The 26,426-nt window shown below is 53.0% G+C and overlaps 11 protein-coding genes across 11 annotated transcripts; 5 read left to right on the top strand and 6 right to left on the bottom strand.

Annotated features, from left to right (window-relative positions):
• Positions 1 to 1,885: 1,885 nt before the first annotated feature.
• Positions 1,886 to 3,202, top strand: dao1-0 (D-amino-acid oxidase; the record flags this gene model as incomplete). Its single annotated transcript, XM_037326661.1, has 5 exons — positions 1,886 to 1,914; positions 1,972 to 2,041; positions 2,097 to 2,357; positions 2,417 to 2,820; positions 2,893 to 3,202. The coding sequence occupies 5 exons, from the start codon at positions 1,886 to 1,888 to the stop codon at positions 3,200 to 3,202; spliced, it is 1,074 nt and encodes a 357-aa protein (XP_037175275.1).
• A 412-nt stretch (positions 3,203 to 3,614) lies between these two features.
• Positions 3,615 to 4,580, bottom strand: ilvE-1 (putative branched-chain-amino-acid aminotransferase; the record flags this gene model as incomplete). Its single annotated transcript, XM_037326660.1, has 1 exon — positions 3,615 to 4,580. The coding sequence occupies one exon, from the start codon at positions 4,578 to 4,580 to the stop codon at positions 3,615 to 3,617; it is 966 nt and encodes a 321-aa protein (XP_037175274.1).
• Positions 4,581 to 5,583: 1,003 nt separating this feature from the next.
• On the bottom strand, positions 5,584 to 6,400 carry CXE17 (putative carboxylesterase 17; the record flags this gene model as incomplete). The annotated part of the gene is made up of 3 exons (XM_037326659.1): positions 5,584 to 5,783; positions 5,851 to 6,100; positions 6,170 to 6,400. 3 exons carry the CDS (start codon positions 6,398 to 6,400, stop codon positions 5,584 to 5,586), a joined length of 681 nt encoding a protein of 226 aa, XP_037175277.1.
• Positions 6,401 to 6,810: 410 nt separating this feature from the next.
• On the bottom strand, positions 6,811 to 7,734 carry lovD-0 (Acyltransferase LovD; the record flags this gene model as incomplete). The annotated part of the gene is made up of 4 exons (XM_037326658.1): positions 6,811 to 6,887; positions 6,964 to 7,239; positions 7,299 to 7,376; positions 7,449 to 7,734. 4 exons carry the CDS (start codon positions 7,732 to 7,734, stop codon positions 6,811 to 6,813), a joined length of 717 nt encoding a protein of 238 aa, XP_037175276.1.
• Positions 7,735 to 8,162: 428 nt separating this feature from the next.
• CGCA056_v011411 (uncharacterized protein) lies at positions 8,163 to 8,570 on the top strand (the record flags this gene model as incomplete). Its single annotated transcript, XM_037326657.1, has 1 exon — positions 8,163 to 8,570. The coding sequence occupies one exon, from the start codon at positions 8,163 to 8,165 to the stop codon at positions 8,568 to 8,570; it is 408 nt and encodes a 135-aa protein (XP_037176032.1).
• A 738-nt stretch (positions 8,571 to 9,308) lies between these two features.
• On the top strand, positions 9,309 to 9,680 carry CGCA056_v011410 (uncharacterized protein; the record flags this gene model as incomplete). The annotated part of the gene is made up of 1 exon (XM_037326656.1): positions 9,309 to 9,680. One exon carries the CDS (start codon positions 9,309 to 9,311, stop codon positions 9,678 to 9,680), a length of 372 nt encoding a protein of 123 aa, XP_037175021.1.
• Positions 9,681 to 9,944: 264 nt separating this feature from the next.
• Positions 9,945 to 14,154, bottom strand: DNF3-0 (putative phospholipid-transporting ATPase DNF3; the record flags this gene model as incomplete). The annotated part of the gene is made up of 2 exons (XM_037326655.1): positions 9,945 to 10,380; positions 10,430 to 14,154. The coding sequence occupies 2 exons, from the start codon at positions 14,152 to 14,154 to the stop codon at positions 9,945 to 9,947; spliced, it is 4,161 nt and encodes a 1,386-aa protein (XP_037175905.1).
• A 2,332-nt stretch (positions 14,155 to 16,486) lies between these two features.
• Positions 16,487 to 17,191, bottom strand: CGCA056_v011408 (putative cutinase 1; the record flags this gene model as incomplete). Its single annotated transcript, XM_037326654.1, has 1 exon — positions 16,487 to 17,191. The coding sequence occupies one exon, from the start codon at positions 17,189 to 17,191 to the stop codon at positions 16,487 to 16,489; it is 705 nt and encodes a 234-aa protein (XP_037175906.1).
• A 2,923-nt stretch (positions 17,192 to 20,114) lies between these two features.
• vps901 (Vacuolar protein sorting-associated protein 9a) lies at positions 20,115 to 22,691 on the top strand (the record flags this gene model as incomplete). Its single annotated transcript, XM_037326653.1, has 4 exons — positions 20,115 to 21,603; positions 21,654 to 21,731; positions 21,782 to 21,954; positions 22,011 to 22,691. 4 exons carry the CDS (start codon positions 20,115 to 20,117, stop codon positions 22,689 to 22,691), a joined length of 2,421 nt encoding a protein of 806 aa, XP_037175913.1.
• Positions 22,692 to 23,131: 440 nt separating this feature from the next.
• CGCA056_v011406 (uncharacterized protein) lies at positions 23,132 to 23,446 on the top strand (the record flags this gene model as incomplete). Its single annotated transcript, XM_037326652.1, has 1 exon — positions 23,132 to 23,446. The coding sequence occupies one exon, from the start codon at positions 23,132 to 23,134 to the stop codon at positions 23,444 to 23,446; it is 315 nt and encodes a 104-aa protein (XP_037175914.1).
• A 429-nt stretch (positions 23,447 to 23,875) lies between these two features.
• On the bottom strand, positions 23,876 to 24,742 carry CGCA056_v011405 (uncharacterized protein; the record flags this gene model as incomplete). Its single annotated transcript, XM_037326651.1, has 1 exon — positions 23,876 to 24,742. One exon carries the CDS (start codon positions 24,740 to 24,742, stop codon positions 23,876 to 23,878), a length of 867 nt encoding a protein of 288 aa, XP_037175911.1.
• Between the last annotated feature and the right edge of the window lie 1,684 nt (positions 24,743 to 26,426).

The following is a 26,426-nucleotide window of genomic DNA, read 5'->3' as shown; positions in this document are numbered from 1 at the left end:
GTGTTTCGGATCGTCGTGGACGGCAGCGTGAAGGGACTTGTGTATACACAATGTGTTTCATTGCTAGATTGTACTCTTCTTGAGCCCCTTCTTGGTGACGATACTGCAACTGGAAATATGTCAGAAAAGGAATGAGCGTGCTTTAACTTGGTAATTCACTCACCGTCGTCATCGTTCTCGGAACCGAAAGCAGCATCACACGATCTCTTGCTTCCGGTCGAACACACGTCCGAGGCTCGTCTTTCTCTATCATCTTCACTTCTGATGTGAATCGATCTCTCTGAAGAAGATGCCTTCGTGCCTGAATCCTCATACTTGCATCTGACCACGCGTCGTCTACAGTTTGCACATGGCTCATCACCAGTGCACTTGATTTTGCTCGTCCGACACGGTATGCATCTGGAAAGTATACATGTGAGATCTGGATTTGCGGATGATTGCGGTGAGTCTTACGCGTTCGTAGTCCGTCTGATCTTCCTTCTACCACCGTCCATTTTCGAAGCACGGTCAAAACGAGGCCTGTTGGACAGCAAACAGGACAATGGCTCTTTGTTTGACGCCGAGGAATGAGGTAGTAGAAATGGATTCGTAGCAAATATTATTGATAACAACGCACGCGGCCGATATCAAAGATTGATGCTACCGATCGATGAAGCGCAGAGACGCTGATAGCGGGTGGATGATAAGTGGAGACAGAGTCGTGTACCCCGCGAAATCACACAAAATCGTGCCGGACAAGCTCGTGACCCCACGACGGCAAGAATCCGGGGAAGGACGCTATGACACACCTTTAGCTAATGTGGTATGTCCATGGAAACTACTCCTAACTATTTAAAGACATAACACTCGCATATTCTGACTAGAATCCAGGCTTGTGTGCGCCAGATGAACGGCCATCAAAGATACCTCAGCGACTCGAACGGGTTTGCCTGGGACACGGAGATCTGTCATTGACCTCGCGGATAGGCTTTTTGATGAGGAAATTTTCACATTGCAGGCACGGCGGGCTCTGTCACATGCATATCTGTTTGATCAAAACGTCATGGAGTCGGTGGCCTATTAGTCTCCGCCTCCCATTCCTATCTCAACGAAGGCTACGTAGATAACGAAGATTGTTGTCACATCTTGAACGCGAAGATCACACCGTCTGTCTTACCCGAAAGTAGCGATTCGATCCGGAGCAGCCCCTCCTCATGTGGGGCCGAGAAGCCGAGCAGGGATCGGGTGCAGGGATCGGGTCGGGATGGCGCTGTTGTCAAGAAGCCGAGTGAGCGAGTCCTCTGCTTATGTCAAGCTTCTGCTATCCTGAGGAATCTTATCTTCCAAATCTATCGTCGCCAACTTTGAGAGAAAAGAGTTTTGGTCTTTGATCATCTGAGTAAGGTAGATAAGAAGGAATCGGGGATCACAAAATCGGTCATCTCGTTGCTGGATTGATGGCGATAGCGGGCCACGATTGTATTTTATACCCAGTCGGAGGCTAGGCGTCTCCATTCCCCGTCGCATGTCGCGTGATAGTAAACCCAGAAGATCTCTTCAATTAGAAGATTTTCATACATCTTTCTGCATACACATTATATTTTTGATGTAGTTCCAGAACAGGCTTTAATTTTGAATACAGTGAACGCTCGGGACCCGTCTGCCTTAGGAAGCATGGGAATTTCTCCGTTTTAGGAAATATCCCCAAGAAGCGTGCACCAACAAACGAACATGCGAAGAAGAACGCTTCGAAAATATTGAATCTATGAATTTGTACCCAGTCATAGGAGCTGAAGTAGAGCGACCACGTCTCTTCATGAAAGTCTTTTCATCAAGCTCTTGAACCCAAGCTCATTCTCGTCTGTCAGACTCACTCTGGCCCGATTGATATTCCCTAAGCGTTACGATGCCCGCTGAAAGCATTGTAATTGTTGGGTAAGTGAGAAATAGCACATGACGTTAACGTAAAGAGTCGCTGACTTTATCAAATAGCGCAGGCATCATCGGCCTGGACGTTGCACTGGTGTTGGCAAAGGCAGGCCTCGGTAAATCTACTACGGTCGTAGCGGAATACCTGCCTGGAGACACTGCGGTCACTTACACATCCCCCTGATTAGGACGATGCAAACTCATTGAACCAGTCAAGTGATCCAGACAAAGACATGGCTGACTCAATCAGGGCCGGCTGCAACTTTTCAGCCATCTCCGGCAGCGATGCCAACGCGTTGAGATGGGATCGCGTCGGTTACTCCCATCTCTGCAAGCTGGCATCTGAGACAGAAGAAAAGGCGTTCGTGGAGAGAACTCCATCTATCGAAATGTGGGATGAAGAGATTCCCCACGAAAAGATAAAGCACATGTCTGACTACCTTGAGGATGTAAGAACTTTCACAAACACTGTTGTGATAAATCCAAAGCGCTGACACGGTCATGGCAGTTCAAAGTTTTGCCTCAAGAGGAACTTCCAGAAGGCGTCAAATTTGCTGTGTCTTTCACCACTTTGACTGTGAATGCGCCTGCATATCTCCTCTACCTTTACCGGACGCTGAAGGACCGTTATGGTGTACGTTTCATCCGGCAAAAGGTTCCCGATATTCAATCCGGCTTCATCAGCCTCGACACAAAGGTCGTGTTCAACTGCACTGGTAACGCAGCCAAGACACTATCCGGCGTCGAAGACCAACGCTGCTACCCAACCAGAGGCCAGGTTGTGTTGGTCAGAGCACCGCAAGTCCGAACAAATGTAATGAGGCACGGCAAGAACTACGAGACCTACGTGATCCCACGGCCTGGATCAAACGGGAATGCCATATTGGGAGGATACATGCAGAAGGGAAGTGGGTAAGTTGATTATCTGGCGAGCTCATCGTTGAGAACCTACATGTTGGCGTGAGCTCACCCTTGATGACACAGTGACGGTGCTACATACTATCATGAGACCATCTCCATTATGGATCGGACCCACAAGTTGAGTAGCGAGCTTCGTGAGAAGGATTCTGAAGTACTTGCGATTGTTGCTGGGCTAAGGCCCTCACGAGAAGGCGGTGCTCGCGTCGAGGGTGTTGAGGTTGACGTAGGTGGGAGGCAGGGTTTGATCGTACATAATTACGGAGCTGGAGGTACTGGGTTTCAGGCTGGATACGGCATGGCGTTGGAGGCAGTCGAGGCTGCTGCGACCGCTTTGAAAGATATACAGCATGCAGGCTTAAAGTCACGCCTGTGAGGGTGTTCATAGATACGCAGCAGCCTAGAGTTCATTTGTTACGCGTAATGAGTAAAGGGTCCGCTCAAAATACGTCTATAGTCGTGGTGTCCTGGTTGTGCTTTCTCTTCGGCCCTACCTACCACTTTCATTATGTAAGACGGAAAGTCGCTTCTGCAAAAGAGGACGTGGCAGCATTCCAGGATTTTACGAATATACAAGAACGGGTTAAAACGTCCAATGTGGTAAATTGCAGTATTCCTGCTTCTTGCTTCGGGTCTCTAACTACCTACTGTATTCCTGGCTGATACATGCGTGAACTTCACGTGTATGATCCCGCGATGGATGTCGTTGCCAACGCACTCTGGCAGGAACTCAATGGAAAGCAACATGTTTAATGTTTTGGAAATGAGTCGTCATCTTCCAATTGAAACTAAGCAGTACTGTAGTCTATCTCAAAGCTGTGCGTAGGGCTGTAATGCAGCGCCCAATATCCATCCCAGATCTTCTTCGTCAGAGGCCCAACTTTACCCGTTCCATTGACGGGCTGGCCGTCAAGTTTGGTAATTGGCATGATGCCCCCAGCCGTCGTACACATCAGTATTTCATCCGCCTGGTAGGCCAGTTCGACAGGAACAACCTCCTTACGGATAGGAATCTTGTTTGCCTCAGCAACTTCAAGAACGCTCTTTCTCGTCACACCCTCAAGGACGCCACGATCAGGTGTGAAAAGAGTGCCGTCCTTGATGAGGCAGATGTTAAACCCAGAGCCTTCCGTAAGGTTCGAGTCGCCGTCAGTCAAGAAAGGATAGGTAGCGCCTCGGTCAGAAGCCTCGAAGAGACCTCGCACCAAGTCACCCCACTGGAGGTTTTTGACGGTGGGATCGATGGCCCCTGGAGGAACCCTGCGGACAGTTCGTGCGATAACTGCGGAGCCCCCGTGAGGCTGGTCTTCAGGATCCATGCACCAAACGTAAGGCTGAATGAACATGTACAGATTGTTGTTCAGTAGATCCTCCGGCTTCGCGCCTCGGACACCTTTCAGGCCACGGGTCACAATGAGCTCCACAAAGGCGTCGCGAATGCCACTCTTAGCTACCATGTCAACCAGGATCTTCTTGACCTCCTCGCGGGGCAGAGGGAGTCGGAGACGCAACTTGGTGCAGCTGGCCTCCAAACGGCTGAGGTGGTCGTCTAGGCGGAAGAAGCGACCATCCCAAACAGAGGGAACGTCGTAGGTCAAGTTGCTGTGCATAAAGCCTTGATCCATAAGCGGAATTCGTGCTTCTGCGAGTGGAACGAGTTGTCCCTCTACCCATGCGATGCCTTTGGCAAACGGATTGGTGGACTTCTCCAGGACTGCTTGTCGATCCTGGTATGCAGTAAAAACCTTGTCCATCGTGGCTATTTTGGATTATCGTCGTTCAACCTGTGGCAGAGGGCGAAAGAGAATGGAAGATGAAGCGGCAGCGGGCTCGTGAAGAGAGGTCGAGATAAACGATGAAAACGAAAAACAAGATAATTGGTAGTTGATGATTGATGATTGCTTATTGTTCTTGAGTTTCGTCTGTTGACCTTGAGATCTAATCGAACGCAGATTCTGTGATCTCTTAACTATCATGGCCCAGGTTATGACTGTGGCTGTAGTGACGCATCGCGAGGCAGTCTGCTGGATGCGGAGGCCCGTTCCCCACAGCCGTGCAACACAGCAAATATTTCCCGAAATAGAGAGGCAGTCTCGCTGTGAAGGCCTCCATCCGGATCCTTGAGGCTGAATCTCACCTAGTGCCAAGTCAACTAGGGTCTTCTAATCAGTGTAGATATTTCCTAATACGGAGAAAGCGCGATTTTGCCACGTCTTGGGCGCGATTCCCGTATGCATCTCAACGTGCGGGGCTCTCCATTGTAAAGGCCAAAACCACTACTTGTTAGACGTTGCGTAATGATAATAATGCAGTACAGGAAATTTTAGTTTGCGATTGCATTGTAGCGATATTTCTGCTTGAAGGCAAAGGACCATTTGCCTCCAAGGTACCTAGTTGTACCTAGTTGAGCCAAGCGTCCGTCACATCATGAAGGCCCTTTGACAACCATTCATCACCAAGTTTTGCGGTTGAGTCAAAACCGTGATCCCCAGGCCGAATCGCCACATGCACACGAGATGATGGGTCTACTGTCTTCAGACGTGCCACAAATTTCCTTGTTCCCTCAACTGGTACTGCGGAGTCCTCTTCAGCATGCAAGATGAAGCATTGCGGGAGGATGGGGTGGCTTCTGCGTCCCTTCCTGGTTAACAGTCGGAGAGGAAACAATTCATCTTCTGTACCCAAGAACTCAAGAAACCTTCCATTTTGCACAATTGCCATGGCCAAGTCGAGTCGCGTTGGGGGATCAGCTGCTGTCTAAAGCTTCTTGCTCCCAGACAATGGAGAAGTCCGAAACTCGTGAATGACCTCATCCGGGAAGTTTGGAACGCCGACGATTCGTTTGCTAAATCTCCTGGTGTAATGCGGCGATTCAAGATCAATCATGGGATACGCCAGGATCATACCACGGGGACTTGCGAAACCGAGGAGAACCGATTGCAGGGCAAGATACCCCCCTGATAACGGCAGAAAGACAATGATGTCAGTTCAGTCGCTGTTTCTGGGCAAGAGGCCTCGACTCACCGGCGCTTTCGCCCACAACCAGCAATTGATCAAGATCAAGCTTGATGTTGCTCAACCCGACGCATGCTAACGATTGCCCGACACCGTTGCTTAGCCATGACCAAAAGTTTTTCAGGTCTTGCAATATTTCAACTCCTTTGGCTTCTGGGAGCAAACGATAGTTGGGACTGATAATCACGGCATCGTGAAGTTCAGCGTAGTCCAAAATCCACTTGGTGAACCAAGCGGGGAAAAGACTCGAGCCGGTGACCTATAAGACGATCAGTCTTCATCGAAATTCCCGGTACAATTCGAGCCTAAGGTGAGTGTCTGAACATACAAGAAACCCTCCGTGTATTCGCACAATCACAGGCCTTGGGCCTTGGGGCTTCATGGTATTTGGAAGAAGTATATCAACCCCTATGTCAATATCGTTGGACGTATAGTGACTGCGGTAAATACGAAACGGGTCGAACTTTGACGGCGGATCGGATAGAAGAGCATTCACTAGCTCATCGAACCTAAGTTGACGCTCTTTGGCAGGGCTCGACGCAACAGTTGACGAACCCATGACTGACGCGAGAACACGAGCATGAGCAGCAGAGTGCATGATTTTCAAGTCTCGAATATTTGAAGTGCAGTTTTGAGTCTGAAAGAACTGCTCAAGTGTGGGTGCGGGATGATGTCGTCTTTTGAAGAGATCAAGCTATCTAGGCCACTGAATTGCCTTTTTTGACTTAGGTTGCATGGAAAAGACAGGGTCGGAACTCTGAAGATCGAATCACACCAGCCCGAAGCAAGCCGCAAGAGCCGGTAGGTGGCAACTCCCCGCATTTTGATATTGATGCTTTAAAAATTGCTTTCCATGAAAATTTGATTTGATTGACAAACGATGTTTTTGCCTATAAACAGTCTTACTTGAAAGGTTTTGACAATGACAGGCGTTACCGATTGCCGGCCCTAGCCAGGTATCTTACGGCTTCACTCAGTAGTTCTGGAAGCAATAATCTTGTAAATCTCCGCTTCGACCTTGTCTGAACATTCAAGAACATGAGGATCTGGTGACAATCACTCTGGTTAGCGCTGCGTTTTGGTGATGGCAAGACCAAAACGTTGGGTACTGCTCGTGCTTACCCCCGTAAGGTGCAATCTGTGTTGCAATAATTCCGCCAAGCTTGTTCTTGCGGTCTGCAAACCAATAGAGATTTGCGAGGCCCTCCCAGGAGGCGGCTCCTGCAGGCCTTCCTGTCGATGACGGGTGGTGGCTGATTGAGAAGGAAAGACCCCAGCCTTCAGTATGATCCTCTGGAATTGCAGTCAACGGGGTGGGCCTTGCCAGAGTGGGCTTTGACACCGGGATGAATTTGTTAGAATAGCGAGGCTTGTCAGAAATCTGATCGGTAAACATTTCTAAGCGACGTCAGAACTTAGATTATCCAAAGGGCTAAGAAATAATTCAGGTCGCATACCGTCTATTGTTTCGGGCCTCAGCAGTTGCGCCTTTGTCCTAGCATCTTGGCCATCATTCAGGAGCAGTGCGATGATACCTGGGCCAAAGTCAACACGAAGTTCCCCAAAAATATCCTATTCTCATGACGATTTTGAAAGTAGAGACTTACGGGAGAACTCTGCTGGCTTGCCAAAGCATCCATGCCCCCCAGCGCAAAGTAGGTTGTCCTTTTCCTCCTGCGTTTTCACAACCAGGAGCTTTCTGTAGATGTGATCTATCTCGTAAAATCCACCGTCAACGTCTCTCTGATGCATATGAGCCAATCGTGATTTGGACTCTTCCGAAGGTTGAAACGTGATGCTGGTAATGTTGAGAGGTCCGAAAATGTTCTCCTGAAAGTACGTTTCTAGAGACACTCCTGTAGCACGCTCGACAATAATGCCCGCCCAGTCCATTGATGTCCCATACTGAAATGTTTCACCCGGCTGGTTCACCAGCGGGCGGTTGATGACATCAAATCTTTTCCTCCAGAACGGTTTGGAAGAACATTTCTTAAAATAACACAGTACTATGATCCAGGTGGGCAGCGATCGTAATACTCGGACTTGCAGCTGGGGCTGACTTCCAGTGAGGCCTGCCATATGCGCATGATCAGTAGCTGACTCTAGATCTCTTCTGAAATTTCCACTGGCTGGCAATATATAGTGTCGCTGGAGAACCTCCATTCCGATCTCTGTTCTCTGCAGGCAGGCTACTTCTTCCACAGTTCAATCGATTCATCGCATCCTTTTCACCGTGATTCACACTGTTCTAGTACATTTAATTGACTGGAATTACCCTCCCAAATTGCCCTTCAGCGGTCACAACCTTTAACACTCCCACGATGCTCTCCAACCACCTCTTCCACCTCGCCATTTTCGGCCTCGCCAACTCCGCAGTCGCCTTCACCTTCTACCAAAGCTGGGGCAACCCGCCCAGCGACCCATCCAAATGCAGCCGCGGCGCGCCGGGCGACTTCCTCGTCGACGGGCACTATTTCCACCTCGGCACGGGGTGCACGGTCGACGGCAACCACAAGGACCAGTCCATGATCGTCAAGGCCGGCGATGGCGACGCGGCGCTCGTGGCCGTCTTCTTCAGCAGCGATGACTGCGACCCGGACACGATCATCGCCGTGCTGGACGAGGCTACCGAGATTGACGGGAAGACGGGGTGTTTTGATGGCAAGTACGGTAGCTTCGACGTTTGGAGCGTTTGTGAGGATGGAGGGTTATCTTGTCCTGGTGTTTGAGGGCTTTTTTGCCTTGAGGGATAGCAGGGTAGACTGTTTGCTTGAGAGGGGAATTACTGTGTGAGATATGAATTGAGTATTTTGACGCTTCATAGCATGATCTCGGCCATGACTCACAGGGTGAAGAAGGCAAGAGTGAACATAGGGCGTGGATATTACTTCATGGCTGATATGGCCTATCAGTTGCTACCTATCATATGGTGATTCCAGGTCCCCAAAGGCAGCAACGTCTCATCAGCAAGTCCTGTGAAATGATGGTGTGTGGATAATACGGAAATCATAATCGCTGTTCCGGCTGAGGCAGGCTTTCCGGCTGGAGGTGGCATCACAGCTTCAGCTCTTCAACTACGGCCCCGTTGGGACTGTCACCCCACATGACTTGTCACTCTTGCACCTAGTCGGAATATCATAATGGACATTTCTTCGCCGTCCTTCACAGAAAGTGTGAGGGAATTGAAAATACTAAGATGGTAGCGATCAGTAATCATATCACTGAGATCAACATCTCAACACCTCTCAACATATTTACACTTTCGCGTCCTACTACGCGCCCTGCGATCAAATGCCAGCTCGTCGCGTCTGAGTCAAGTCTACAAGTAAATCGAGTTCCAGCGATTATAACCATTGGAACAACTTTCTACAAACATCATCAGACAAAAAGAAATTCCCAAGAAAAAAGAAGAAGAAAGACATATTAGCAGTTCCCTCGAATTTGCCCATCCCACACAACATCCCAGCATGCTAAAGTGGGTATTCAACACGCCCCATCGCCTTCTCACCGCCGCAGAGAAGCAGCGCATCGCCGAGGGCATGGCCGCAATCTACACCAGCGCCGGCCTGCCCGCCTTCTACTGCCACGCCCACTTCGTCGAGTTCGCCGCGGACAGCGTCTACACCGCCGGCGCCCCGTCGACGGACGTCGCCCCCGTCGCAATCTACCACATCGCCGGCGTCTTCCACAAGCCCGAGAAGGAGCAGGCGTTTCTCGCCGCATTTGACGACGTCGTGCGCCCCGTGTTCAAGGCCAAGGCATCACCTGGGAGTCGGGCGTCTACGAGTCGAGGAGGGAGCTGTGGAGGGTCAATGGCGTGGCGCCGCCGGCCAGGCTGAGCGAGATGGAGAAGAGATGGTTCGAAGAGGGACGGGTGACTGATGAGGCGGAGCTGTTGAGGGCGCAGCGCGGAGAATAAGATGTTACGCTACTGTTGTTCTGGTCAAGTTGTATCTTGTCGTCCTGGGATTGGAGTTGGAGAGCTTTCCTTTTGGTGGCAGAGGCAGAAGCCTAAGCGTGTAGAGCATGACAACAAAGACTTCGAGCATAAAACAAACACGTGTTTTCTATGAAGCGATGGGTATCTTGCGCAAAGGAATGACTTATACCGCCCCCTCTAAAACAGCGACGTCGACCTCCTCCTCATCTTCAGGCTCATCCCGAGCCAGCTTTCTCAATCTCTCCTTGACAGCAGGATCCCTCTCCAGTTCCTGCCACAACTCCAAGCGCCACTCGTCAGCGCAAACGTCGTCTTCCTTGCGGACCCATGGCCATCTCCATAGACCGGCAAGGATGAGACACCGCTGCAAGGTGCGGAATATGGTCTCCATTAGGATGAAGAGCAGGGTCATTATGATTAGAGTCAACCACCATACAGCGTCGGCGCCGAAGATCTTGGAGAAGCCATCGCGGACGGCGTATGGTGATGGTGATGGGGTGTAGATGCCTGATAGGAAGGCGTTCCATGCCCACCATCCGGAGAAGGTGATGAAGAAGGATCCCATCACGATGGCGGTCTTGTGGTGTGTTTCGAGAATGCTGCAAAATTGTTAGCTATAGTCGTCGAATAAGAATTGGGAATACTTACAAGCACTTGTAATTGATCCAGACAACTCCCAGAGTGAATGCCAAATCACCCACAGCGAAAAGGCCTTGATCGCTCGAGTGTGCAAACCAAACATATCCCGCCCATACACCCCAGCAGGCCAGGACACCCTGGCAGGCTGCTGAAAACATCCATCCGGTGTACTTGGCTAGGTTTAGTCCCATGTTTCGCTGGCCGTACACGTATAGCTCCGGGACGGCGAGAAGCGTGTCGGCACTGAGGTCTTGCTCCCAGATGCCCATGCAGATGACGCACAGACTGGTGAAAAGGGTATTGAAGACAGTCAAGCTGGCCATCTCATATAACGAAGTACCAGTGTACCCATTGTAGCGTTGGTACAAGGCAGTCGGCAAATAGAAGAACATCTCCTTCCAGAAGGTGCAAAGAATGAACTTGGCAGTGCGGACATAGTTCCAACGGCCATGGACCAAGAGCAGTCGCTGTAGGAAGCGGAACTGGGCGATAGCATAGTCAGCTACACGCGCCGCCTGCAAACCTTCCTTGCCTGAGATGCCGACGCCGACGTGACTGGCAGAAATCATGGCCAAATCGTTCGCGCCGTCCCCGATGGCAAGCGTCAGGCCATAGCCCATACGGCCGCCCTTCTTCTTGCGAAGCTGCGATCGTACAGTCTTGACCATAAGAGCCTTCTGTGCTGGAGACGCTCGGCAGCAGATGACGGAGTCAACGAGTGGGACAGCGGAGTAGAACTGCGCCGTCAGCTCGGGCGACTTCTCCACGGCGGCAAGTGTTTGTCCGTCAATGACCACGACGCTGTGAATAGTGCCTGAGTGCAGATCTTCTGACAGCGCAATCAGTTGGCCCGAAAGATCTCCCTTTGTGACGTCGAGTGTGTATAGGTCGGACACTGGTTGACAAATGCGGGTGGAATGCGCAATATTGATGGCTGTCTCCCGCTTGTCACCCGTCAACATCCAGATCTTGATGTTCGCACGCCGGAGCTTGTCGATTGTCTCCGGGACACCTTCTTGAAGCTTGTCTTCGATGGCGGAAGCGCCGACAAGGTTGAAGGACTGCTCAATGGTCTCTGCCGCGGCCTCGATCTTTTCTTGCCGATCAGTCAGACTTGTGGCAGCGGCGTCAAATAACTGCTTCCAAGCGCGGTAGTCCTGATCTGAGATAAACTTTTGAGCGAAAAGCAGGGTGCGGAGTCCCTCGGTGGCGAAATCGTCCAAGTGCTTGAAGCACCTTGTGAAAATGCTGGAGTCGTCCGCAATGGACGGGTCGTCGAGAAACGCGAATTTCTCAGGGGTCTGGTGGGACAAGGTCGGCGCTGTAGGGGATGCTTCAAAAGACGCTGTTCGGACGTTGATCGAAGGTCGCAAGAGATCGCCGGATTTGCGAAGCTTGCTGGCCTCAAATGATACACTCCGATCCATTGTCGGTCTTGAACTTGGACCAGGCCCAGGGCGCTGCAGACCAACGCTTCGACGTAGTGTCATACTAGCGCGCCCGCCGATGCTTGTCCTTGGCTCATGTTGCTCGCTCTTTCGGAGGAGCTCACGCTCGAGGTCTGCGCTCTTTCTCACATCCTGAGCCTTTTGCATCGCTATGTTGGCCATCTTTAGCCTCGGCAGGATGACGGAATCGGCGCCTTTGCAAATGATACAGATTCTTCCATCAGGATATCGCACGACAACAGACATCCGCTTGCGATGGCTGCTGAACTCGATGACGTCCAAGATGTCGAAGGTGAAGTCCTTGTCGGCTTCTGAAGCGAGGCGGAGGGTGACGCTGGTGGAGGATCGAGAGACCACGGTGTATCCAAGCTCATGAGCAGCCCGGACGATAGCCAACTCGTCGGGGGATGAAGACTGATACTCTACTTCGCCATCTCTTATCTCTGGAAGGCAAGTGTGGCACAAGGCCATGGCGAGGATGCAATCTTTTGCTCTTCTGGCGAACAATGAGTGCGGCCTCAAGGCAATGAATTCCAATAGGTCCTTCGTCGTTACGTCTGGCTGAACATGGTCGGGGCGGCCTGTGGATCTCCACTGTGAGGAAGACCTCCTTGTAGACGGTGCTCGGGACTGGGCCATCGAAGGCCTGCCAAACGACGTTGGGGACTGGAGGTAGTCGTCCGAGATTGCCTCGGGTCTGATGTACTGCGTCGAAATATAAGGTCCATCCTTGACTTCGGAGAGGGTATCGACGGAGCTATTCTCGCATTCCAGGTCGACATCAGGCTGGTGCAGCCAAGCTGTGCCCGCGATGCTCAACTTTCGGAACTTCATCACATTTTCAGTGAGCGTGCCAGTCTTGTCGGTGAATATATAGCCAACTTGACCCAGGTTCTCGAGGATGGTATTTGTGTTGCATCGAGCTGGCGTGTCCGTTTCGGCGTGATACATGTCAATATCGGAGTTGAGCATGAGTAGCTGGCCGACTTTGACAATCTCAAGACTGACGTACAAGGCCAGCGGAATAACGTTGTTGAACTGGATGATGTAGCCGATGATAATCTCGTGAAGTTTGACTTCCGCATCTTGAAGATACCACGTCCTCCGCTCTTGGGACCTCTGCCACATGATGTAACCCATAGAACATCCGATCGAAAGGACGACAACATATATGGCCAAGGTGACGACGATCTTATTGGCCACGGTCTCGAGGGCCGGCTTCTTTGCTTTGGGATGCTGGTTCGCGTTCATGCGGATCTTACATTCCTCTCCAGTGTTGATCACGATGCCGATTGCGCAACTAGTATTGCGCAGAATGCTGCCACGGTAGATTACTTCGGCCGACGTGAGTGGCAGCGACTTCTCGTTGACGGAAACCTTTCCATCAAACTTGTAAAGGTCCGGGTTGGGGTCTTCGACAACGAACTCCGCGTCGCAAGTGGTGATTCCCTCGACAGTATCGCAGCCAGTAATCGCAGTTGAAACTTGTTTGCTCTTCAGGTTCGTTTCGCCGTCGAGGGCCATTGTCTCGATGTAAGCCAGACCATTCTCTCCATCTGCATGCAGCAGCACGATATCCGCCGGGACGGGATCGTCGCGCGCCAGCTTGATTACGTCTCCAACCTCGATATCGGCCCATTTCGTCCGAGCCCAAGGTTCATCTTGTTCTTCGAATGTCTCATCCCGGTCTTTCTTCCGCAACTTGCCCTTGAGTCGTGAAAACCAGCTGGCAGCGCTGGCGTGGTGGTGCTGGTTCGAGTGTTTGAGCACTTTGGCGGTGCACGCATTTTCGACCTTGTCAAGCCGATGTCGTTTGAAATCGTCATATCCTTCCTTCGCTACAGTAACCAGGACGAAGAATAACAGCGGGAGGATAGTCGTGAAGTTTCCGGTCGTGGATAGCCCTGGTACGGTCTGCGGTACACCAACGCAGAGGAAGTAAAAGTTGCCGATGCGGGAGAACTGGAAGAACAATTGCTTGGGAATGAAGTCGTAAACGGTGTATCGGGACGTTCGGATGGCATTGGATACGTAGGGATGACCGCCTCGTCGCTCGTCCGTAAGCGGCGCATCTTGGTCCAGTTGCAGTGGGATATGGCGCCCATTCTTTGATGGCGGTAACGTCTTGCGACCGAGGACGACTTCGAAAAAGATGCTCTTGCACCAGGTGAGGGCGTCGCGCCCGGAGGATGTGATGGTCTGCTGTGATTTCCCCGTTGAGTTATTGTCGGCGCCGTGCGGCGGCTCGCCCGGCGGTGGCGTTTCGGTGCCCGGTTTCTCGCTCATGGTCGCGGTCTCAATTCATCACAAAAAAAAAAAAAAAAAAAAAAAAAAAAAAAAAAAAAAAAAAAACCGAGTGACAGATGCGAGACGCCTTTCTTGCAGATTCGATCGTGCCTCAAACATTCATTAAAAGACGCCAGCCGGGTCAACCGCATGGGTTCGTTCAGGTGCTGCGGTTCGTAGGGCTGCATCAGACTCGGTCGGGCGCGCGCGCTTTGATTGTTCGTCTCGCGAAGGTTGGTCTCCTGATGGCGATGCTTTAACGTCGTCGGACGTGCAGAGGACTGAGTTGGACAATGCGAAGAATAGCCATCTTGTCGCCTCCCCGCGAACAGCTGATGCTTTGACGGAAGCAAGAAGCGAAAGGATGGCGGCAAGCCGTGGGAAATCGTGGGGAGACGCGGACCCAGTGAGCAGGGAAAAACAGCGGGCATCGAGTTCGTCATTAACGAGGTGCATCTCACCCGGAGTGGGCTGCCAAGGCCAAAGACACCCTCGCGAAATTAGACACTGCAGGATGCTAAAGATATCGATCCAGCAGCTTTCAGAAAGTCGTCCGCGCATGCGTCAGCGGGCGGCGTCCCCCGTTGGGACCGTTATCCCGCGCTGATCTCCCCACGTGGTGGGAACGCTGGCCGGGGGGCCGTTAGGCGGCTGCTGGAGGCGATTCCAGGACATTTCTGTGGTGCGTCTGTCAATCATGTCGAAGGCGAAGAAGGCAAAGCCACCGTGAGCGAGCAAGCAAATGAGCAGCGGATGATGGTCATGAACCCCCGTTTGCCAAGCTGAGCGGCGGCGGCGGAGACATCAGCGGAGGGAAAGTTGGTGAGGTCGATTGAGAGTTCCCAAGGTTTCCGACAAACTCGACGCTATCGTCTGCCAAAGCTGCCAGCCGCATCTTGTCCCACGTGTGGTACACATGAACTTGGACAAAGTCGAAAGGTTAGTGATATTCTGCCCTCCACGAAGACAGTTGCCGCCGAGAACGTACCTGGCACGACGGAACAAATCAGGGATGGCGATCCGTTTCGCTGGCCTCTGCCTCGGACACACTGCCAAAAACGTCTCTAGCCGCGAAGGGCTGGGGATCGACCGTCCCGGTGTCTCGTTTGCGCCTCCGCAACGGCAGATGGATCAACAACGGGCAGGAATTCGACCCAGGTCTCTTGGGCCAGGCGGCTCCGCGTCGTGACGGTCCGAACCTCAACGTCCATGCCTTGCTGGAGTCCCCGAGGCATCTCTTAGCGACTGCATCGTAAGGTTCACACTGCGGGAAACCCAGGAATCCCGAGGTGCGAGGCAGGGCGAGGCAGCACGGATGCCATCCGGTGTTCTCGACAGCGCATCCTGGGGATTTGGCCGCGGGTTTTTTCGGGCGTCATACGAGAGGAATTATTCAGGCGAAAGGTGGTGCAGGCAAGACCCTTTGAAGCTGCGTCGCACGCTGGTGGAGTCGTCACGGCGCACGCAGGTATTTCATCGAATCATGGAATCATGGCCAGTCGACACTGCGCGCTGGCGAATTGACACCCTCGGGATTCAGCCCTTCGGCATTTGCTTCCAGCTCAGTTGAGTTGGTCCGGTGTCCGGTGGGATGATACCATCGTCTGTTGTTTGCGTTCAGCCGGAGTGATGGAAGCGGGTGTTGAGAGGACGCCGATGACGATAATCTCTTTGGTGAGGTGTAAGCTGAAGGAAGGGAGAAACGGAGTTTATTGACTGGAGGTAGAGAATGACCCAGATACAGTGCGGAAACTGTGACGCTGCATCTAGCCGCGGTATTCGACTACGAGGCACAGTGCTACTATCGAGAAGCTCACTTCAACACTGGGTGCAGGTACCTCGGCCTCTTCCGCCATGTGGCCGCTGGCATACCCCCTCCTCGACTCAGTGACATGTCAGGCCTTCGATCAGTCACCGTTACAGAACACTGTCGGATGGAGCACAAGGTTCGGAGAATATTCTATTCATTTGCACATCGATCAACGAGTGTCTGAGGCCTGTCTTGGTTGCCGCCAACTCCCTCCCCCAATATCCCAGTCCAGTCAGCTCACAACTCTCTGGCTGCCCCGTCGCCAGAACAGTCTCCCCCTACGAAGGAGGCCCATATGCTGATGTCACACACAAAAGTCTTGGTTCCCAAAATATGCAACAGAGGAAACGGATATCTCTTAATGCCAGCCATGTACAGAGAAGTGAAGAGAGAAGAGAAGAATGGAAATATGTGAAGAAAACAGTTATGCCGCCGTCCCAAGAAACATTGAAATGCTGTACTGGGGCGTCAAACCCCCGCTACTCCATCTCGAGGATGGATATGCAAATGCGATTGATTCCCTTACTTGCGCCTCTGGGCGCCAGCCGCGGTGAGCTTCTGCGTGATGAAGTCCGCCATCTCGTTGGCGCGGGCGCCGTAGGCCAGATGGGGAGGCAGAATGTTCAGCGTGCCAACGCAGACGGCGTCGCCCGGGTTGCAGATGATCTTGGTCTTGGCCGGGTCGAAGTTGGCAATGACGCCGCCCTCCTGCTGCTTCTGCGTGTCGCCGAACATGAAGGCCGCCACGATCTGGTCCTTCTGCGCCTGCGGCAGGTTCTCGACCGCGCGGTGCGTCACAGCCGCGCCCTGGCTGTAGCCGCCGACGACCAGCATCGAGTTCGGGCAGTCCGTCGCTGCCTTGTTGATGAGCCGCTTCATCTCCGAGATGCCCTTGGGGTCGCCGCCGCCGGGCAGGAAGTTGGTCGACAGCCCCGCGGCGTAGTCGACGCCCTCGACCGCCATGCTCGAGAACTGCGACTTGACCGCGTTGGCCGTGGGCGGGCCGCAGATGGTGCCCATGTTACCGACCTCGGTCGAGCCGCGGGCGAAGATCATGATCACGTCCTTGCAGCCGCCCTGCGTGAACTCCTTGGCGGTGCTGCCGACGCGGCCGCGCTGGCGGGCCTCGAGGTCGCGTGCCTCGAGCTCTTCGTTGTGCGAAGGCTGCTGGAGGCCGGGGAAGGCAGCCGCGGCGGTCACGAAAGCGAGAATGTTGATGAGCTTCATGATGGAGGAAGTAAAAAGGAAAGTTTTGGATTTGACAAGAAGAACTTTGTGGGCAGAAAAGAAAACGCTCGCAGAGCAGACTTGAGATACAGCGTCGCAAAGAGTGAATGACTGCCTCCTGGGCGTGGATGAATTGGAACGAGCTGACCGTTGGCGGGTTTGTGGTAGAGTTGGACTAATGCAGGTGCTGATGAGATGAGTTTGAGTCAAAAGGGTCTTGCAGCCATCTTATACAAAATTCTTCTGCACGTCAAACCACGCCGCCGAGCCTTTTGGTGTTGAGATGACGATATGGTGTGGTGTGAGTATTGTCAACCTCGGGGACGTTTCCACACACAACCGTCGTCCAATTTCGTCCCAAAAGGCATCGACCCCGTTCCCCGTCCAGAATTCTGGCCAGTCGCATCTCTCGAAGCGCCACAGGCAACAAGAGACATCCCGCAAAGAGGCGTCCCTTGGCATGTAAGACACATCTGGGGTTCGACAGAGATCTCCTGAGGCGCAGGCTGAAGGTGGACTGGTGGCAGGTTCCGAATCGCAAGTCTGTCCGTTTTGGGAAACATCTGTTCTCTTATGGGTGGGAAGCACGGTCGCAGGTTCCTGGGATGCGGCGGCCAAGCCATCGGGATCGGGGAGCAGCGCAGAGACTCATGTCGTTCAGCCGTTCTCGCTCTACCCAGCTGGCTGGTTTCCCCTGACGTCTACAGCCGCAGCCGGCATGTAGCCTGATGCACATCGTTTATCAGAGATCCAGGGGCCAGGCACGGGAGCAACAGGAGGATCTTGTCAATAAGCCGAGGCATATTGGGATCATTTCTCTTCGGTAGCCTAAATCCGATAAGGTAGCCCCATCGAGTCTTGTCGATTTGGGGGTCGGGGCCGTCGTTTCGAAGTGATTGTTTGCAGAACGACCCATGATCTGCAAGGCTAAGACCAGGGCAACGGTCTCGAAGTCTATCGTTCTGGCCTCATGCACCCGATGGCCTCGTACCCAGCCGAGAGGCCCATCTCAGTTGGGCCATGAGGCAGTATGTGATTGAGATGTGATATCACTTATCATACTCTCACAGCTTTCATCATTGAACAGTCACCGGCCGGGGATGGTGTTTGCTTCTTCAGTTGAAGGGCTTCGGCCGAGGTTCGGCAACAGAGCACGGCAGTCGTGCCAGAAACAAAACACGTAGCGAATAACTCTTGTCTTCAGCTCATCTAGCTGTCAACCACGGCATCGAAACCATGACTTTGCCGCTTGGCAAGCTAGAGTCGACATGGAGGGCTGGCACCAACCACGAGGCTTCCCTGGTGGACGAACGGCGCTTGTCGATAAAAGTGCAGCTTGCGAATCTGACAACGCCCGTGGTGGGTCGTCATAGTTGGGTTGAACACGATACGTTCTAGAAGTTCCAACCTGAAACTTGGGATGACCAGATCGAAACGGGAAAACGCTCACAGAGGAGACTCCTGAACAGGGATCGCACCAGACGTGAGGGCCACTCAGCGAGCAAGACAATCCGGTCGCCACGCCTCATCCTAACAACCAGGACAGTGAATTACCATCCTGGGTTTGACGTGAGGTGTGGTGGGCATGAAGGAGCGGACTTCGGAGGTTGAGGGAAGTTCAGCTTCACACCCTTTCAGGACAAGTAGGCGAAAGGCTCTTGCCGCGCTGACACTTGTCAGAGGACCGAGCGCGGGCCCAGCCTGATGGGCCGGAGCGCCGGAAGCGCAGAGTTCAGGTTCCCGCGTGCTGGGAAAAAGTAAGTTGACGAGAGACTGGCGTTTATTGCAGGTCCGCCGACCGGGCGGTGGCTCAACACCAAAAGCAACAAGACGTCGATGAAAGAAAACGGCTCCGGTCGAGGGAAAATAAAAGCGGGAAGACGGGCCCAGAGCCGCGGTCTGAGCAAACCGAAAAAGAAAGATTTGCGAGAGGATCGGGGCGGTACAGTCCCCCTGTGCTGATCCGACGAGCTAGTCAAGCGTTTGGGAGCAGACTTGGCCGCACTTGACGATGGGAGCAGATTTTCTCCTTGAGGGCATCGACTTTGATGCAAGAATGAGTCGAGGACGGTGATGCAAGTTGATGAGCCGAGGTCGAGGGCAGTATTTGAGAAGTCGAGCCCCCTTGTCAAGCTGAGACACTGGAATGATGGAAGAGGGAGCCGTGCGCCGGGACGGAAGAACTGCTGGAAACCCCGATTCCGGCGCACCGGATCCGACGTGCGGCCGATGCGGGGCAGCGGAGGAGACGAGAATCCGGACGTTGAATTACATAAGCCGCAGCCCATCACGTGCTAGTTACCCCACCTGTCGGCGAATGATTTCCCCGAGAAGACCGTGCAGTGGTCCAAGCGTTCCCGTCCACTCAGGTGACGTCGTGAGGTCACAGCGGCTCCTGCAGGTCGTGGGACCCTGGAATTCGGCAAAACTCTGGCTTCCGCCGCAGCTGCAGCACACTCAGCAGTCACACCCAGCAGGTGGTGCACTGCAGTTCTAGCAATCCCCCACGAATTGTGGGGTCTAGAATCGCTGAGGACCGCTGCAGCCTTCTTCGCCGTCACACGGTCAACCCGCTACATTGCTGATCCCATCCCGTGATACTCCAATCCGATATCTCAACAACCAACCTACTTACCTGCTGCCGACACCCTCCACCCGCTTCGCCGTCTGCAGCACCGTCCCTCCAACACCCTCAACACTCGTATCCATACTGAAGATCACTCACGCTTCTTCCCTGCACCTACCCTGGCCCTGGAGACTGCGCATCTGCATGTCAGCAACAGTCCCGCCTCCGCCCTTTGCTGAGCTCGAGCCTCGCCCCCCACAATCCGCCGCCGACTTCAACAACAACCTCAGCCTCGATTGCTCGCCCTAGCTCAAGCTCCAAATCCGAATTCTCACTCGATCCGAATATCTGTGGTGTATGTCTCCTACGGATCCCACAGATAACTCCTCCGGCCTGTCTGGCGCCACGCAAAATGACAAGACCGTTCCGGTGACGAGCGCCGAGCCCGCGGGGTCCAAGGCTGAAACAGACCTTGCCAGTCTCCAGAACCACAACGAAGATGGCAAAGCTAGAATGTCCGCGAAAGCAGCCGGCAAGCAGCAGGCCACCGACGACCTGATCGACTTTGGCGACGATTCTTCAGCTCCCGCGCCAGCAGCTCCTGTAGTCATCGATGTCGAGAACAAGACGGAAGGATCTGCTCAGACCGCCTCGGCACCAGCCCCTGGAGGAACCGTGGAGACCATGACTTCCTCCATCGCTACTTTGAAGCCTACGAGTCCTCTGCCAGCGGAGACTTCCACACAGTTCCTCACGATAGAAGCGACCTCGGCACCCTACGTGGACCCTACACCTCCCACACCGCGAACTTCCCAACCGCCTTCCCGAACCCCTTCGAACGCAGGTCAGCGCCGGATATCCTCCGAATCCTCCCCAACAAGGTCCGACGCGGGCTACGACGAGCGTCGATACGCGAGCGAAGATGAGCAAGAGGGTTCGCGATCCGAGATCCAGAGCATCATGGAGCAGTTCACTGGCGACGGCGGAGGGCCTGGAGAGGAGGAAGTCATGAGCCCAAGACTGGAGATTGCGTCGCCGATGCTGGGAACTACTCTGGGCAGCCCCGGAATCCAGCACCCTCCTCGCAAGTCTAGTCTCGAGCCTCTGGTGGCGCCGTCGCTTTCCCACCAGGTGCAGGAGCTGCAGGGCCTTAGGATACACACTGCTTCTCCCTCGAGCATTCTCTCCCGCGAAAGGCCAACCGACGATCAAGGGCCGCCGGTGCCCCCTAAGGATGGGCCGCCCGCAACCCCGGCGCGTTCGCACGACGACCGCCAAACGAGTGTCGATTCTCAAATGTCTCCAGGACTGCACCGACCGCCGCCGCCTGAGCCCGAGCCAGAGCCAGCACTACCATTCGATTTCCACCGGTTCTTAGAACAACTACGAAACAAAAAGGCAGACCCAGTCGCCAGATATCTCAAGTCGTTCTTGTCCGAGTTTGGAAAGCGACAGTGGATGGTGCACGAGCAGGTCAAGATCATTAGTGATTTCCTGGCATTCATCGCCAACAAGATGGCCCAGTGTGAGGTGTGGCGGGATGTTTCTGACGCCGAGTTTGACAATGCGCGCGAGGGTATGGAAAAGCTCGTCATGAACAGACTCTACACGCAGACCTTCTCTCCTGCGATTCCTCCGCCCCAACCTATCCCCGGCGCGAAGCCAAAGAGGAGAGGTGGCGAGCGACCCATGGGACCCGGACGAAGGGGGCAACACCAAGAGGACATTGAGCGCGACGACGTTTTGACGCAAAAGATCCAGATCTACGCCTGGTTGAGAGAAGAGCATCTGGACATTCCTCCCGCTGGCGAGAGTGGTAGACGGTTCCTGAAACTCGCCCAGCAAGGTTGGTGGCCTTGTCACGAGACAACTTTGTTCGCTGCTAACCGTTCATAGAACTTCTGAAAATCAAGTCTTACAGGGCCCCTCGAGACAAGATCATCTGCGTCTTGAACTGCTGCAAGGTCATATTTGGTGAGTCTTGCGCTGAGAATGTACCGGTCTCGATGTCTAACCAATCCAAGGCCTACTAAAGCATTCCAAATCGGATTCTTCCGCAGACTCCTTCATGCCTCTTTTAATTTATGTTGTCCTTCAAGCCAACCCCGAGCATTTGGTCTCCAACGTACAGTACATTCTGCGTTTCAGAAACCAGGAGAAGCTCGGCGGCGAGGCAGGCTACTACCTCTCATCATTAGTAAGTTATCAATCATTGTTCGACTCACACTTTGATTTTATGCCAACTTCACTCAGATGGGTGCCATCCAGTTCATTGAGAACATGGACCGGACAACGTTGACTATCACCGACGAAGAATTTGAGAAGAATGTCGAAGCAGCTGTTTCGGCCATCGCAGAGAAGCACCGCCTTGACTCTCCTCATCCCGTGCAAGAACCTGTATTCTCAGAAAAGTCCGGCTTTAGCTTTCCACCAAGCGAGGCTTCCACAACGAGGCCATCGCTAGACATCACCGTCGGCGAATCGTCAGTCCCACGTCGCTCGACCTCATCGAATGAGGGCACCCCAGATACGGACCAGGCTCCGATCAGCGGCCTTCTCCGCTCAATACAGAAGCCCCTGAGCACAATCGGTCGCATGTTTTCCGACGAGCCCTCGCCTCCGCCGGCAGGACCAAGCAACCCGCCCCGAGCCCCAGGTGGTCCCGAGCGCTTGTCTCCGAGACCCAGTATGGAAGTTGAGGGACAACGGCCCAGCTCCCGGCATCAGCTGTCGGCGGAGGAGGCGGCCGCGAGACAGGCGAGTGCCGAGGCTGCAGAGGCTCAGCGACTTCACCGAGCAGAGCACAACAACGTCGTCGAAACCCTTGCTGGCATGTTTCCCGACCTTGACAGGGACATTATTTCGGACGTGGTATACCAGAAGCAGGGCAGGGTCGGACTGGCTGTGGACGCCTGCTTGGCCCTCTCGACTTAGGCCATATATAGCTGAATGATGCAAGGCGCCCAGAGCGCTGTCCAAGAGCTACGACGTTCATTGGGAATTGTCTTCGTGACTCTTGACGCCATTTCGTGACATCGTGGTCATAGTGTTCGTTCTGCGGGGAAGATGCCCCGCGATGGTGCCCTCCGTCATGTCTTAGACGAAAGCTCACTGGCTGGAAGCTCTTCAATGATGTCAGGTTCGTCGGAGCTATGATCATTTCCAGGTACCAGCACTTCCGGCACGTATCCCGGTGAAACTTGACACCCCACGGAGAATGAACTCGCAGACCCACATGGGAACTTTGTGAGAGAGTTGTGCCTGTTTAATGACTATCCGGCCGGCTGGTTTTTGACTACATTCTGTGTCGACGAGCTTTGACTCCAACAGGACCCTTCTCAAGTACTCCTTCAGACGGGTTACCCTCCAAACTCATGGAACCTCTCACGAACCCCGCTGATGAGGCGATAATGCGCCGCCTCCTCGAGACCGTCTCGAAGCTGCGCAGCATGACACAAGGGCGGGACCAGAGCTACGACGAGTTCATCGCGGCGTACGACGCGCTGGAGGCTCGGCTCCCCGTGCGGCTGCCGGAGCTGTATCGAGTATGTGACGTGCTGGCGAGGCTGGTGCCGGAGTTGCAGTGGCAGATTGTGGCGGCGGGGATACCGGCGACCAGGGAGGATTTGGATGCTGCGGCGAGGAGGGCTTGGGATGTTGTTGAGGAGATGGGGTTCTTGAAAGGGTGATTATGATGGGTTTCAATCTGTACTGGTTGAGGTTGCGGTAGGAGTGATGGTCTTCGTCACATTGGAAGGAATTCTAAAGTCTAACATAGTATGTATGGAGCCATAAGATATCGACATAGCAAGATGGCACAATTTTCGATGCGTAACTAAAGACTCAATATTGTTTTGTGGTTCTTCGTATTTTATTCGATGAGCCATACATCAAGATTTGCTATAGATATTATATTGGGCCGCAATACTGCCAACCAGGAAGCATGGAATAGCAGTTCTGAACCGGTGCCAAACCCTTCGGGCCCAATCTTGTCTGCTCTGCGTACCTGACCTGCCGCATACATAGTTGATATAACCGCGTGGGTATCGAGCCTTCTCCTTCGCCTTCTTATCGCCGCCAATATACCATCCTTGATCCGCCTTGAACGCTTTCAACTATTAAACCCGGAACAGCGGATGGCGCGCTCTTGCGGCCTTGAGACTGCCCGAAGTCAACTGCACAGACCCAGCCAGTCCAGATTTGACACTACGCTCAACGCCCTCACTCCATTCCTGCGGTAACGAGGGTCTTCGTTTCTTTATCATCGAAGTTTTCATTTTTCGGATTTTGTTGTCCATGAGCGACTTTCTGAACATGTAGTTATCCCATTCCCGGAGCTCCTGCGCCTTCATTCTCTGCCAAGCAGTGTCTATGCGAATGTCGGTCACCAGATCCTCTATGCGGAAGGCGAATTCCTCGTCGTCGGTGAATTCCTCGGTGTCGCTGCCGCTGTCGTCAACTGCGAGTTTGACCCTTTTTGCTTTCAAGGATTCTTGTTTGTCCATGTTGGTGCGCTTGAGAGGTCTGTCCGGCAATTTTGTTTTTGGTTTGGACTCTTGAGAAGAGGAGTCCCTTGGTGATGGTGATTGACTTTGTCGTCGAGGAGGCTCATGCTTGATGGCATCGGTGTCATATTGAAGCGCCTCGTTGAAGCGTACGGTTTTGGGTATTTCCGCGTGAAGCTCAATGTTTTTAGGCTTCTTCAGACAGCTCTTGAGGGGAGAGCACGTGCTGATCTGCTCGGTTTGAACGGAGCTGCTGGTGGGTGTGCTGACGTGCCGTGTGCGCTGGATGGCCACGGGCTCATCTGGAAAGTGATCGAAGGCAGCCATATCTTCGGGGTGGGCGAATATGAAATTTTCCAGGGTGTGTGAGAGAGCAGATGGGCGAGGGTCAATGGTATCCTCAACGAAGCGAACCTGCTTTTTGCATGGATTGTAGTCGGAAGACCAGCTGGTCTTGATGCAGCTTTTGATTGGACGCATTCTGATTGCAGATGCAGAAATACCCATTAAAATAGGCTGGATATGTGTTGAATAATGTCGCAGTGGTAAGTAGTTGCGTCTGAGGAAGTTGATTGTTGTTAGATGTTTGAAACGATGATGGTGGATAGACGACAATCAGCATTGAGGATGACAATTCGGACGAAAACATTCTCCTGGAGGTGCGCCTGAAGCTTGGAATATATGCGTTTGCGTCTCCAATCGGAGAAACTAACAGTCACCATTGTGGAAACCCACGACGGTGCAGTGATGATACAATGGACAAATTTTGTGTGATGGAAGGCAGCAGAACCTTATTAGGCTACTGCACATTTGGAAATTCGTGTATATACTCTCTTGAGGGCTGGTGATATATGAGCTGCCTGGAGGTCATAAGGGTACGATCAACCACTAGATGGATGGAAACCCTTTGCCACAACCCTTACCCGAAGAGCAAGAGATATTCACGTAAGGCCGGGCAGTAAACCTCTAAGAACCGAAGGAGATAATCAACCAGCATTCTGATTGAAATACCGTAGTTTCAACAGATGGTCAAGTCAACAGATACCGGCTGATAACGCGTTGATCTGAGCCAAGGTACGCCCAGCCACGTGGGAACATAGAACCCTGAAAGCCAGGAAATGTGTATGGTCCACCTCCATGGCCTACGATATGACTCACCAAGAGAATGACCCATTTGCCCTCGACCATAAATCAGGACGTCTACACCACAAAAGCATCAAGACTTGAACGGCATAGGATGCGCACAATAGTCCCTGAGCGCGTCTAAGTTCACAGAACGGCTGGCTACCGGCTGCCACAGGAAACAAACTCGATTTACTGACCGCTGCATAGAACCATATCCTTCAAGTCCATCATCACCATTCATGAAACAATGCTAAACAGTAGGCGAGCAGCGAACATCAGCCTTTTCTGCCCAGGCTAGTATTATATGTCCACCGCCCAAAGGGAAGACTTTGGGTGCCGGTCTCGGTGCTTTGCTCAATTATATTCAAGGAAATTCTCAGTGATGGTCATCCCGTCCGGACTTCTTGTGGATGATTGGTGTCCTTCATCAGTGACCATGACATCGGCACTGCGCGATCTTTACCGACATTTTGATGGCAAGCCAAGGGGTGCACACCTGCAGCTGAGGACAGATTCATTCACACAACAACCTCCAAATCCTACTGACCACCTCACATATAATGGTAGATGAATGTGCGGGGTGGCATGCACACACGGGAATCGAGCTAAATGCAGGTAGCATAGCGGCCCCTGCACATAGGCTGTTGCTGTTGTGTAATCAACGTTGGTCAAGAGCCGTAGTGGCCGGAAGCTCAAGCAGAGTCTTTGATGTTTCTTCACCAATACTACCCTGTTCACCGATTGTTTGCTCCCAACACGCCCACAGTGAGGTCGGAACAGGGTTGTCTTGGAGCAAACATGGCGTTACGGCCCTACGCCGCACGGCCAAGAGACAAGGATACGAGGTCGGCGCTACCAGATGACTCTGATTGTCAGAGACAGATCGTCGTGATGGTGCGATTCGGGAGATTTTAATCTCATCGCATTGGTCGGACGCCCGTATTCTCTCGGGTGGAGTTGATTGCGATTCAGTCGTTGCAGACCTAGCAATGAAAACTAGCATGTCTGACATTCTGCTCATTGCTTCGGTTGCAATGTG

The sequence above is a fragment of the Colletotrichum aenigma genome, assembly GCF_013390185.1.
Source record: "Colletotrichum aenigma strain Cg56 chromosome Unknown KSG_Cg56_contig07, whole genome shotgun sequence".
Taxonomy (NCBI): Eukaryota; Fungi; Ascomycota; class Sordariomycetes; order Glomerellales; family Glomerellaceae; genus Colletotrichum; species Colletotrichum aenigma.
Note: the sequence above shows the minus strand (reverse complement) of the source record. Positions and strands in the feature narration are given on the sequence as shown.